Genomic DNA, 13,439 nt, shown 5'->3' with positions numbered 1-13,439 from the left:
TGCAAGCAATCAGCTCCAAGGGGATCCCACACAAACCCTGCAGGGGGGATGCTCCTGCATGCCACCCGAGGTGTCCCAGCAGCAGCCCACAGCCCCTCACCAATTCTCCCTGTCGCGGCGGTCGATGCCCCAAATCTTGATCCACCAGCGCCAGTGCCTCAGCCAGGCCAGGTGGCTGTGGGCAGCTGCACGGTGCAGCCTGCCCAGACCTTGCTGCTGAGGCTCAGGGGCGCCGGTGCCGGCAGCAGCAGCACCGCAGGGCTGCCCAGGAGCACTGCCAGAGTGGGACACCCAACGCTTCCTGCTGAATTTCTGCCCCATCTCAGGAGCTCTGGGGGCTGCGGCACAGGCACAGCCCTGAGGGAGCAGCGGGAGGCAGCCGGCGGAGCAAGAGGGGTGGGGTTAATGAGAGGGGAAGGGCAAAGGCAGGGACAGACGGGGACGAGGTAGATGCAAGGGGAAAGGAAGGGACAAGGTGGGAGAAAGGAGCAAACCAACGGCAAGGACCAGGAGCAGCTGGAGAGACGCAGCCCAGCACAGCTCAACACAGGAGCCACAACGGCAGAGTCACCACCAACGGCAGTCGCCACGGGCAACGGTGGGCGGGGCCGAACCACCTGCGGGAGGGGGGGGAGGGGGGAGAGGGTAAGGGGCCGAACAAATTAACAGGGGGGGGAGGGGGCTGAAGGAAAGGAAAAGGCTCCTTTAATCCTTAAACCTTGCATTGGTTTAAGCCTCAGCATTCATTCGTTGCGACTACAGGTGACAATGGCCCCTTAAGTATCTGAGAGAAGGTGAGAGACTCTCCCCCACCTCTATGAGCCATACAAAGAACCGGTAGAGTTCTTCTCCTGGACAGGCTTTTTCATAACCAATTCAAAGGAGTAGCTAGAGAGGGTAAAATAACCCTTCATGTGTAACCCACTTCTTGTCTCTCACTTGTCATCTTCAAATGGCAAACTAGCTTACTCTGACTGCACAGAGCTCACTGCAAAAGTTCCACTGCCATTGCACAAGTACAGGTTGTTTCCCTAGACAAGTCTAACCCATAACTGGAGGGAAATGGATATCTAGAATTCTCCTGGCCTACCAGGAATTACTGGCAGGACAACTATCTTTTACCTCAGTCTGGGGAAAATGTCAACAGAAATGCTAACTGTCACCATGCCAAGTCACACCCAGCTACACAGAAAATCATCTCAAAGTTCCCTGCTGCTTTTGAACAGCCAGCCTGAAATTATCCACTAATGGCAGTAATTAGCCACCAACCACACCCCGCTGCTGGGCATCAGCCAGGAGAGAATCTAAAAGAAGCAACTTGCCTCAGGCACTGAGTCTCACTGCTGTCTGCTGAGCTGCCCATAACAAAACCCAAGCTTTTTCAGGTATTGCAGAGAAGTCAGGACACAGCTCCTAAGGAAGTAGAGACCTTGGGTTGGAAGGGACCTTAAAGATCATCAAGATCCAACCCCCTGCATGGGCAGGGACCTCTCCCACCTGACCAGATGTCACAAAGCCTCATCCAACCTGGCCTTGAACACTTCCCGGGAATGGCGTCAACAACTTCTCTAGGCAACCTATTCCAATATCCTGCCACTCTCATGAGGAAGAGGGTTTTCCTAATATCTAACCTAAATCTATCCCCTTTCAGTTTAAAACCATTACCCCTTGTCCTGTCACTACTCTCTCTGGTGAAAAGCCCCTCCCCAGCTTTCCTGTAGCCCCTTCATGGACTGGAAGGTTCTCTAAGGCCCCCCCAGAGCCTTCTCTTCTCCAGGCTGAACAGCCCCAACTCTCTCAGCCCATCCTCATAGCAGAGGTGCTCCAGCCCCCTGGTCATCTTTGTGGCCCTTCCCTGGACCCTTTCCCACAGGTCTGGACCTTTCCTGGGCTGGGTGTTCCAAAGCTCTACGCAGTATTCCAGGTGCAACTCCTGACTTTGCTGTGAGCTGCACAGATCCAGGGTTCCCCCCAGTGCTGGGGGTCAGGCACAGTGAGCACTGACCTCAGAGCACCCAGCAGTTCCCATCTCAGCCAAGTGGATATTGAAGCTGATCAATCAGAACCCCCCAGGTTTGTGCAGGAAACCAGCAGGAGGGGAATGCCCGAAGCGGGGTGCAGGCAGTGGGCACCCTCCAGCTTTCTCCAGGGAAACCCTGCCCAGCCCCTGGCACAGGGCACCCCCAGCACAGCCCTTACCTGCCCACGGGCTCCTGGAGGGCTTGGCAGAAGGTGCTTTCATCCACGTAGAGTGGGCAAACATCTCCTGCTCTCAAGGCTCCAGGACTGCCTTGGAAAAACATCCATTTTGCTCACTGAATACATGGTGGGGGACAAAAAAAAAAAAAAAAAGCCAAACCAACAAAAATATTTTCAGTTGAAGCTAAGTGGCCAAACGTATTTTTGCCCCCTTTTTTTTTCCCTCAGGGACACCCAGGCCAGCAGCAGCTTGCAGGGAAGCTGCTGGGCTGCCAGCAAACACTGTGTGACTGTGGAGAGGTTCTGCACAGCCCTTCCATGCTGCCTCCCAACTCATCCCTGGGGCTGGAGCTGCTTTTAACCCCCAAAGCCCCTAAGATTTTTTCAAAAGTCCCTCACCAGCACTCTTGAAGGTCCCCTTCAGATACTGGAAGGCTACAATAAGGTCTCCTCAGAGCCTTCTCCTGTCCAGACTGACATCTCCAGAATGAATGATATCTCAAAAGCCTCAGTGCCAGTGCACCAAGCCTGGGAAGAAACAAGAGGAGCTGCAGAGGTTGGGATGGGCTGGGATGTGGTTGGTATCACCCAGAGGTGGTGGGATGGCTCCTCTGACTGGAGCCTGGGGATGGAGGGATATGAACTCCTTAGGAAGGACAGGAGGGAGTGACAGCCTCTACATCATTGACCAGCTGGGCTCCATGGAGCTAGAAACAGATAAATAGATAAAACTAAGACACCATTCTCTCCAGCTGAGAGAAAGCAGCTTGGCCATTTGAGATTCAAAATTCAAAATTGTTGCAAAATAACAGCAATGACTTTCCCAATCATTTGGTTTGGCCTTATGCAGTGTGGCCTTGTGTAAGGAGATGTAAACTCTTCCCTTTCAGCTTTTTACAGATAGACTTTTCTCACAAGCAGTTTATGTGAAAGTCATCATGTTACCTGGGGTAAGCACTTGCTGGACTGGAGCATCGGGAGAAACCTCTGCTGACAGGTTGGGCAGGTATGTTCCTCAGACTCCAGTAATGCTGTTCTAATACCTGTGTAGAATTAGAATCATCAAAATGATTAGAATCATCAAATTGGTTTTAAAGAAAGGAGGGAAATTTCAAAGTTCTAATCAATCGTAAAAAACACAAATATGGTTAAAGGGTGAGTAAGATCTTGGGTGGAGAGCATGAGGATAAAGATGTTCAGTAGTGTAAAAAAAATTTCTAGTATGTAGCAAATAACCACAAGGTTTAGGTATTTCACTGTTGGAACATCTGAAGACGGGGTTAGGCTGTGCCTTGATCTTTTATCTAGTCTTCTTCCCACTGTCCAGTAGAGCTGAAGTCACCAACCTCAAGGTTAGGGAATAAAACAGTGATCAGGAAAACATCCTGAGTTCTGAAGGATTAAATATTTAACTGTTTATATATTAAATAGTATACTATATTAAATAGTAGAAAAAAATATATTTTTCTAGTCAGCAGTTAAGTCACCAGAGCAGTCTTATATAAGAGAAAGGGCTGTGAACAAAATAGTTTGATATCTGACTGCCATCACCTGCACAATTACACACTCTGCTCATACTCCTCCTTCTGTGTGTAAAGGAGATTTAACCAGACAAATAAAAAGGGAAAAGAGCTTTCTGCTTATTTTCCCCTTTCTGTAAGAAGCATCCTGTTGTAGAATGCTCCTGGAAGGTAGGGGGTATGTCTTTCCTTCGTATGCACAATCCCATGTCCATGTGCACAATCCCATATCTGGGGCCAATCAGACCCAGATTCTGACCCTTGATTCTGACCCCTGTACGACTGGGATTCGCCTGTCTATAGGTAAACACACCGGGTGTCCAGTAATACGTTATGTTGGTGTGTGGTGGCAGGGGCGTGGTCACAGAAACACTATATAAGTAAAAGTTACTGCGCAACAAAGTTGAAGCTTCTTTATCAACCATATTGGTTGCACGCAGCAAGTGGATTTCCCTTGTTGCCCCCGGCAAATGGCGCCCTGAACACGGACTTGCAATCAGGGACCTGCACTCGCTGCAGAAGACTAATTTTGGCAGGGACAAGACCGAAAAAACCACCAAAGCAAGGAGAAGCCCAGAAGAATGTAAAATCGGCAGGGAGTGATGAGCCCGGAATGCCGAAAAGCAGCGTTCTGCAGGCAAAAAGCAGTCCTGACGCTGTTGTAGGAGGACGCTCATGCCTGAGTGGATAATTAAGAAGCTCGCAATCCAGGAGGGGCTACTGGCTCTCAAAATTGCTGCATTTAAATGTACAAGGTTGCATTAAAAAGGTTGCACTAAAGGTTATAAGTTGTATTAAAAAGTTATATTTAAGGGATAGATTAAGTGCGTGCGCAATGGAGAGCGAAGTAGCCCTAGAATTACTCATAAGTTTCTTACAGAAACGTTCAGTAAAGGATATAGATCTAAAAAAGGATCCAGCGGCACTTTTAGCATATGGCCGTGTACACCAACTGTTTAATGATCCGTCTAAATTGTTTGATGAGAAAGAGTGGAGAAGTTTAGAGGATATTTTGTGGAATAAGGTAACAGATGAGGATAAAGCAGCACGCAAGTGGATGAAACAGTGGCGCACAGTTATTAATTGCTTGCAACACTATCAGGCAGAAAAGAAAATTGCTGCGGTAGCCACTGCTAACTTAGAAAGACAGAAGATACCAGGCATGCATCAGTTAGGGGTTGATTATGACCTAAGCCCCCCCACGAGGGAAAAGATAGTTGTACAAATCGCTCAGAGTACCAGCAAAGTTCCGGCGCAGCCAAATGTGTCTGCACCCACGCCCCCCCCTCCTGAAGATGGCGGCTCTGACTGTGACGTTCCATCCAGCTTCAGAGGTGGGGAGGGAGCAGAAGTGTCTGCTCCGAACGCTGGAAGCATAGTGAGGTGGAATCTGGAAGCCTCGCAGGCCACATCTTCTGGCGTGGGTGGTTCCGGACAGTGGACGGCTGCGTCTTCCGGCGCGGGCAGTTCCTCTGCCAGACACCACCCCCTGCCCCCCCATGGTTGCGCCCTGTGGTCGGTATAAAAAATGATCAATTAGAACTGCTACGACCACTTCTTAAAGCGTTGCGTGGATCGTCGCGATGTGTACTTGCCCATAGACTTGACCATTCTTACGGGCAAGCAACATTTACTTGGAGCTCTCACGCAGTGTAAAAAGAAAAAGGAATTGTTAGGGAATGGCTTGAGGAACAAGGACATGGACCTATTCTAAGCACCAAAGATTGTGAACGTCTGCACAAGAAGTACATAAAGATGTCATGAAACGTAAAAGGTTTAACCCTGGTGAGAACCCTCAGAGACCCCAAGACGTATCCCTAAAAGAACAATTCCGTGCACATTTCACTCAGACTTTGCCATTGTGAATGTTGTAGTTACATGTTGCAATCCTAGGTCTTTTGTATTTCAATTCGGCAACCATGATGGAATTCGGACTCCATCGTGACGTGAGCCGGTGGGGTTCGGAACACCTGTAAGGGGCCCCCCCGATGAAAATTCTGTCGGACAGGCCTCCCCTATCCTCCCCTTGGCCTTACGCACTGATGAATGCCACACCTTCTTTAAATACTGACGATTTATGACCAAATACAATTGATTGACGTGACAAGATCCAGTTGTTAACCAGTATGCTTGATTTGTTATCCGAATAGTTTTTAGGTTGTTTAAGAAAGATAGTTCATATTCTTAGGTTCTGCATGTTTTTGTTGTTTATATTTTGTTGGTTTGAAAGCTAGTATTGCAAAGAACACTAACCAAACATGGGCCTGTGCAAAAAGAAAAAGGGGGATACGTTGTAGAATGCTCCTGGAAGGTAGGCGGTGTGTCTTTCCTTTGTGTGCACAATCCCGTATCTGGGGCCAATCAGACCGGCCCTTGATTCTGACCCCTGTACGACTGGGATTCGCCTGTCTATAGGTAAACACACCGGGTGTCCAGTAATACGTTATGTTGGTGTGTGGTGGCGGGGGCGTGGTCACAGAAACACTATATAAGTAAAAGTTACTGCGCAACAAAGTTGAAGCTTCTTTATCAACCATATTGGTTACACGAGTCTTCCCTCCTCCTCCCCGCAGCAAGTGGATTTCCCTCGTCGCCCCCAACAGCATCCTTCAGGATAAAGAGAACTGGAAACAAAGCAACTTTGTTATCTTGCGTTTCTGCTCTCAGAAGATCAGATGTGATTGTTTTGAATTAACAAACATGCAAGGAACACTTACATTCCCCACAATAAGTGTTACCGTAGCAGGGAATAAAAGCTCCATCAGTCAATAGGGCTTTGCAAATAACACACAAGAACTCATCAGGTATGGGATCATCAGAGGAGGAGGAGGATGAGGGGGAGGGCTCCTTGGATAAATAGAAAGGCTTTTCCTTCTTTCCTCTGGCATATGCTTCCCTGTAGGCAGAATGGGGAAGGAAAAAGACAAAAGTTAAAGACGGGCACAGGGAAAAATTTTCCAAGCTTTGGATTTTATCAAAGGAAGTAAGAGATGGAATTTTGGGGTGGAATCTTATACTGGAAAGCCCAGTCTCTCTCAGCCCAGGAGACCATATTTCTTCTTTGAACCTAGGACACATTGTTGGCTCATGAGCAACTTGGTGCCCACCAGGACGCCTCCCAGCCTGTGCTGAAGGTACAGAGAGGATCCAAGGCTGTGTCATTAGATACAGATTATATAAACTGGCAGACTGCAGAGCATGAAAAAGCAACAGTGGAGGGGCTGGGACAACTGAAAAGCTATTAGAAAACGTTTTCTGTCAGAAATGATAGAAATGAGGGACAGGCATCAGTGACAATGTTGATGCTCAGCAAAAAAAGCAAACCAATAACCAAATGGGCCACTGAGACATTTCACTTCACTGCTTGATAGGAGCTGTAAATACATCAATAGTAAATTCACTGAAGAGAATTTTTGTTGGTGGTGATTTTCACAGCTTAATCAGACACAGAAATGCACTCAACAGGCTGAAACTCGACCCCCTAGTTACCAACAAATAGGACTGCGTGGGGATACCAGATTTAGAATAAAGTACACTTGATATTGAACAATGTCTTCCAGTAACAAACGAGAGAATTTTGGTGCCTTGTAACAGGCGCTGGAGCCACAAAGTGAGCACGTTATCCTACTGCAGATTTTCCTCTCAGAACTACAGGATGTTGGGACACCTGAAACATCACAGGTGTGCGTGGCAAAGCTACTGGCTGCTTTTCCTCGTGAAAATAGGGACAGAAGAGGGAAAAAATATTCCAGCGCAGTCCACCTCCAACCACCAACCAACCACCACAGGTATTCTTACCTCTAAAACTCCTGCTCCACAATTACAGGCAGCAACCCCGCTTCTTCCCGTGACACTCCACTCCTCCTCAGAGCCAGGGACTGCAGGAAGGCTCAGCCAGGGCTGATCTCCTCCCCCCTGGGAACAGCTCCCTGAGCTCGCACACAACCCCATCTCCATGCTGGCAGGAATGGGTGCCTGAGGGCTCCCTGTGGCAGGGCCAACTCAAAAGGGAGCTCCACGGCTCTTCCCAGCACCTGATGGATGTGGATTCTGAGGAGCAGGTGGCAGCTGGTGGGAAAGGAGAAGAGGGGAACAGCAGCCCAGCAACCAGCAAGAGGAAAGGGGGATGGGCTGCTGGGCTGCCTGACTTTCTATAGGGTGTGGGCAGGAGAGGGGAGGGAATAGTGACCCCTCTCAAAGCCCTCAGGCTCACAGACCCTCCTTTAGTTCTCCAACTAGAACTTTAGTTCCTCCACTGCAACTATGACAGGTACCTTTTTTCTACCCTGTGGGAACCTCACCAGACCGCCATCACCTCTCCAATAGGATGGACAGAGGCTCAGCAACTGTGTCTGCCAGCTCCTCAGGACCCATGCGTGGACCCCGTGAGGCCGCATAAACTTGTGCACCTGCAGGTTCTTTAGATGATCACAAATCTCTGCTTCTCCCCCAGTGGGGGCTCCTTGGTTGTCCCAGGCCCTGCTTTCCACTTCTGTGGCCTCTGCAATGAGGCAATGAGCACTTCCCAGAGGAGACTGAGGCAAACAACTCCTGGAGAACCTCAGGATCCTCAATATCCTGTGGAGCTAGGTCTGACCTTTCCTTCAGGAAAGGGCCTACGTTTTCCTTGTTTCTCCTTTTGTTCCCACCTATGTGCTTCTCAAAGCTTTTCTTCTTGCTCTTTTCATCCCTGGAAAGATTCAATTCTACCTGGGATGGATGTGGCTCTCCTGTCCTGCTCCCCAGCTGCTCCAACCACCTCTCTACTCCTCCCAGGGTACCTGCCCTTGCTTCCCCCCTCTGCATGCTTCCTCCTTCAGTTTGAAGGCTTTTAGGAGCCGCTGGCTCATCCATGCCGTCCTCCTGGAGTTTTTCCCCGGCTGCGGGATGGGGAGAGTGGGGAAATGCCAGCTGCCAGCATGGCCCGGGAACCAAGATGGCCGCCGGGCAGCCCCCTGCATGCCCCGGGACTACAGCTCCCAGCATGCCCCGGGGCTCTCCTCCTCTCCTGCTGCCTGAGCCCGCCCGACCCCGGGGCTGCCCCGGCCCCCGCCCAGCTGGGAGGGGGAGCAGGAGGAAGGGGATCTGGGCAGGGAGAGAAGGCAGGAAAAAGAGTGGTGAGGAGCGGGAAAGAGGTGGAGGGGAAGGGGGCAAAGAGGGGGAGAGGGAGGGAGGGAGGGAGAGAGAGAGGAGAAGGGCGGGAAGGAGGAGAGAGGGGGGATGGACAGAGAGTGGGCCAGGGGCGGGCCAGGGGCGGGCCAGGGGCCTGAGAGAGACAGAAAAGGCCCCAGGAGAGGGGAGTGACAGAGGGGTGGGAGAGGGAGCAGGAGAGAGGGGAAAGGGCGAAGAGAGAGGAAGGGAGAGGGGAAGGAGAGGGAGGAAAGGGGAGAGGCTGCAGGAGAGAGAGGGACAGTAAGGCCAGGAGAGGAGAGGGAGAGAAAGATGTGGAGAGAGAGAGAAACAGCAATACGACCAGGCAGGGAGGAATTGGGAAGTGTTGAGAGGGAGACAGAGAGTGAAAACCCAAACTAGTGATGGGCAAACGACAGAGAGGGAGGGATGAAGAGCTGGGGGCAGGGAGCTGGGCAGAGCCCCAGAAGAGCAGTGATGAGCAGCAGGGCCAGGCCCCTGCACCCTGGGCTTCCCCCTGGGGTCTCCATCTCTGCTGTCTGCCAGCACTGGGGGCACCCCAAATGTCCTGCCTGCTCCCCACAGCCCCCCTGAGCCCTGGGGACAGCTCGGCTGTGGTGTCCATGTCCCAGGGCTGATTTGGGGGTGTCAGGGCTCTCCTGGGGCACTCTAGGACTGAATAGGAGCAATATCTCTGAGTGCCTCAGCCTTTCAGCCCTGGGCAGTTGAAGCCAGGCACTTTTCAGGCTGTGACAGATGATGGGAAGATGGATGCTGGAGGTGTGCTGGTGGCTCTGTTCAGCTCCCACTCCAAAGCTGTGATCACTGAGATCCGGGGCCACCTGAAGGCCCTGGCAGAGATCTCCAGGGAGTTTGTATTCCATTTTTTGGTATCTTTAGGCTACAATCTGCTGGGGCAATGGGATGCTAGGGTTCCTGGTGCTGGGGCTATGGGGTGGCAAGGTTGTGATATGCCAGAGTTCAGGCGAGCCTGTTCTTGTTCCTGACAGAGTCTGGGTTTGTTGGCCTGGGTTCCAGGGATGAAAGGGATTTTTACCTTGTGTTCTGAGTGGTCTTTTCTTGTGAAGGATGAAAGGTTGTTTTCATTTTTAGGGTTTGATTAGGGACCCTTGGTTTGTGTACCTGGTATCTTCAGGTTGATTTTTGTTGTTGTTGTGCTGGATTGTGTTGTGTTTTCTGTCTTGAAACCATCATTTCTGGTCTGACACCTCTACAGCAGGTAGGGCAGTGTGACTGATGGTGTGGTCTTGCATATTTCTAGGGAATCAGTGGAAATGGTGGCTGGAGCCTTCTGCATCACTTACCCTTTGATTTCTCGAGTGTAAATCTTGCAATGTTTTTGCTGAGGTGCAAAAATGAAATGGGAGAGCAGATCTTCCTCACTCAGACACACACACACACAACTTCCCCCATCTAAAGATGAACAGACCAAGTCTCTGGGGCTGTGGTCTTTTATTAAATGTGTGTCAAATATCTAGCCCCAGGGGACTGTGTGCAGAGAATGGCTGCATGGGCCTGGGGCTTGACCATCATCACCTGGGAGGGTGACCCATCAACACCCCACCCTTGATGCCCCATCAAGGCCTCCATACTGGTAAAAAAGCCTAAAGCTGCTCCCAGTGCAAGAGGAGTTTCTACTGGAAATGAGATCTTATCCATCATAACTGGAACCATCTCAGTGATCACCAAAAATCACAGAATTGTCACAGCTGGAGAAGCTCTCTAAGATCACTGAGCATCATCCCCCTCCCCACTGTCCTGGGCCCCCCCTGTTTGTACTGGGAGGTGATGGGAGGGGGGTTGTTATCCCAGTACTGCCAAAATTAGGGGTGAGCAGACCAAGCTAGGGGGAGGGGGTCATGGATTCGAGGGGGGGACCCCAACTTGTCACAGGGGTAGGGGGATGGAACTGGGGACCCCCCAACTCATTTGGAGGGTGGAGGAGCTATGATTTGGTCTCCCCCTACCTCATCCTGGGGGGAACCAAACTCGTCCTGGGGTTTGGGGGCTGCAGTGGAGGAGACTCAACCCCAGCCCTGGAAACCCCAACTGATCCCAGGTGTTGGGGGCTCTGACTGGGGACATCAAAAATATCCTGGTGGTGTTTGGCTGCAATTGGCAACCCACAAACCATCCTGGGGGCCAGGGGACATGATGGGTGACCCCCAAATCATTCCAGGTGATCTAAATTACCCTGGAGGGTGGACTCCCAAAATATTTCAAGAGAGCCCAACTCATCACGGGGTGGAGGCTGCAATGGGGAACACCAACCAATCCTGCTGAAGCCCAGCTCATCCCCCATGTGGGTGTGATGGGTGCCCCCCCAGCTCACCCTGAGGAGTGTGCAGCGTGGCTGTGGACTCCACAACATCCTAGAGGTGGCCAGTTCTTTCTCACAATTTTAGGTATAAAAGTCTCACTTGTGATTCAGGAAATGCAGCTTTCTTTGTGGAATAGCACCCTGCTCCCCTTTCTGTGCAGAAATGGGTATTAAGTCAAAGATCTGGACTCTGTGTGTGCTTATGGCACACCAGGTAATGGACCCACTTTGAGGACAACACTGTGACAGCATCAGAACTGCAGGAGATGTATTAAAGAAAGGGAGTGCTGTCAGTAAGGCAGAGTAGTGCACAGATTCCCCAAATCTGTGAAGAAATGAAATTCAGTTTCTTAGCTCAGTTTGAAGGTAGCTTTTATAAGCTTGTGACTGCTGTCAGTATTGCCAGGTAGACACGAGTGGTTTCAGCAGGGGAGGGAATGTAAGCCATTGCTTGTGTCATTTCTCCATGGAGCTGCCTAATATATTTGTGGTTTTAAACAATGTTCTCTTCTTCTAGACCTGTCCCTGGTCACTGTCCTGGAGAGTGTATTTTTGAAAAAGATGAGTGTGTGTTTACCCAGAAGAGGAGAGGACCCAGGGATGGAGGGGTCCAACTCCCACTTCTTACACCAGACCCAAAGGAGACGACACTGCTGGGGTAGGTGAGTTAAACTTCAGGCTGAACTTTCAGAAGGGAGACTGCCAGTACTTTGAAATGATAGGCTAGACCCAGGAGAGAGTTTGTACTGTTCTGTTCAGAACAGTTCTTTCTCAACTGGAGTGAACACTGATCACCATGATTACTCTGCACAACTGTTGCAATCTCACAAGTATAACAGTCTATGCCATAAAAATCTTTTTGAAACTTGTTTCAATTGTAATTTTTAAAGTAATGAGCTTAATGAGGATGCTGAGAGAATGCATTCTACTTTGCTCATACTTGTTTGTGTATCTTTGTAGGGCTCCCGTGAATCCAGAGGCATCCAACATGGGCTGTGGACAGAGAGTACCCCTTGTTTCAAGGTCACCAAGAGGAACCTCTGGAAAACAGTGCTTGACATTTTTCTACCCCATGTATGGAGCTGGGACTGGATTATGAAGTGTTGATCTACAAAAGGAAGGTGATGATGAAGAGATTCCTTTTGGAGGAGGAGAGGGGAGGGAAGGATCTCATGGCCATAGGGAATGATGGAATTAGGAAAGTGACAGAAACTACAAGGTAAGAAACACAAGCAATAAAGCAGCCCAGAATGGAATAGTGAACTGAAGTATGTGCTAGAATCCAAGTTTAGGGTTGTATAAAAACATGTAAATTGTTCAGATGTAGACAGCTTGGAATGGAGACCTGAACAAACTGAAGTAACATCATTTCTTACAGATGAAGGAAGGGAAGGAATTATTGAAGGCATCTAAAGGCTGCAAGTATGGAAATAGTTCATTAATTCAATTTTTCTTTTTTTTTGTCACGTACTTAAGTGCTGTTTCCCCACCATTTTTGGTAGTTTTTTCTTTCGATCACTTGTGTCCTTTTCCCTCAGCTGTCTAAAGCCCTGTCTGGATGTGACACCAGCACTAAGCTGTGATAAAGCAGCTGCTTCCTGCAGCGTGGCCTTTCTGAGGTGGCACCAAAGGGAAGGGGGGATGCAAAGCCAGAGCTCTGCCTTTGCTTTCAGCAGTGCCATCATTTCAGTGGCAATCACCAGAGGCAAAGCCTGCTTCAGTTTCTCTGTCAGAGAGGAAGCTGAAATTGCTATTGACAAGTTCAATTGGTGCTGAAACAGCACTGGGTATGAAACTGCAATTCTTCTTAAAAGCCTGAAAATTAGCATGTTAGAAATACCACATGCTGAATGTGTCTGAGAATTTCTCTAAAAATGTAGAGCCACTGATCTTTGATTTAAATGGATGTTGGATTGTTTTGGGCTGTTCTACTATTCTTTTAATTTGATACTGGCAAGAGGTCCCGTGTTGACATTACAGTGGGAGGTTGGTATTGTTGAGTTTTTAGGTTTTGCTCTTGCTGTGTTGGATATTCTGGTTGGATGATAGTGAAATATTCCAGTAGATTTTTGGAGCACTGGATCTGGGCACCTAAATGATTGTAAATATTCTCTGATTGTGGCTCGGCCTTGAGCAAATGTGAAGATGGAAAGTGACTGCATGGCAGCACTGTGTGTAGGTGTTTCTGTTCCTTTTCATGTCTGTACATTTCTATACTACTGGGACTGGCATTTCTATTCATACAGATA

At 49.5% G+C, this 13,439-nt stretch overlaps 1 protein-coding gene and 1 long non-coding RNA gene across 18 annotated transcripts in view; one reads left to right on the top strand and one right to left on the bottom strand.

The window, feature by feature from the left end:
- LOC139803945 (ankyrin repeat domain-containing protein 7-like) overlaps nt 1-13,439 on the bottom strand; it is a 226,787-nt gene that overhangs the window by 4,367 nt on the left and 208,981 nt on the right. For 3 of the 17 annotated variants that reach the window (XR_011729225.1, XR_011729220.1, XR_011729222.1), the window contains 3 exons: nt 3,145-3,242; nt 2,200-2,290; nt 1,323-1,413 (listed from right to left, as the gene is read on the bottom strand). The exons of 1 other annotated variant lie outside the window; for it this stretch is intronic. Coding sequence is in view for 3 of the 16 variants with exons in the window: in XM_071760615.1 (XP_071616716.1) it covers nt 101-321 (221 nt within the window). In the remaining 13 variants the exon portion in view is untranslated. Of the gene's footprint in view, nt 1-100; nt 337-1,322; nt 1,414-2,199; nt 2,316-2,598; nt 2,673-3,144; nt 3,243-3,750; nt 3,864-7,050; nt 7,094-7,517; nt 7,958-7,993; nt 8,214-8,500; nt 8,625-13,439 lie in introns of those variants that run through there. 13 more of the 17 variants (XR_011729221.1, XR_011729223.1, XR_011729219.1 and 10 more) reach the window with 13 other exon arrangements.
- Nucleotides 8,709-12,833, top strand: LOC139803948 (uncharacterized). Its single transcript, XR_011729234.1, has 4 exons — nt 8,709-8,836; nt 11,708-11,852; nt 12,151-12,409; nt 12,729-12,833. It is a non-coding gene; the product is annotated as an uncharacterized lncRNA (long non-coding RNA).

The sequence above is a fragment of the Heliangelus exortis genome, chromosome 17 (assembly GCF_036169615.1).
Source record: "Heliangelus exortis chromosome 17, bHelExo1.hap1, whole genome shotgun sequence".
NCBI classification, from domain to species: Eukaryota; Metazoa; Chordata; class Aves; order Apodiformes; family Trochilidae; genus Heliangelus; species Heliangelus exortis.
This window is presented reverse-complemented; position numbering and strand designations above follow the sequence as displayed.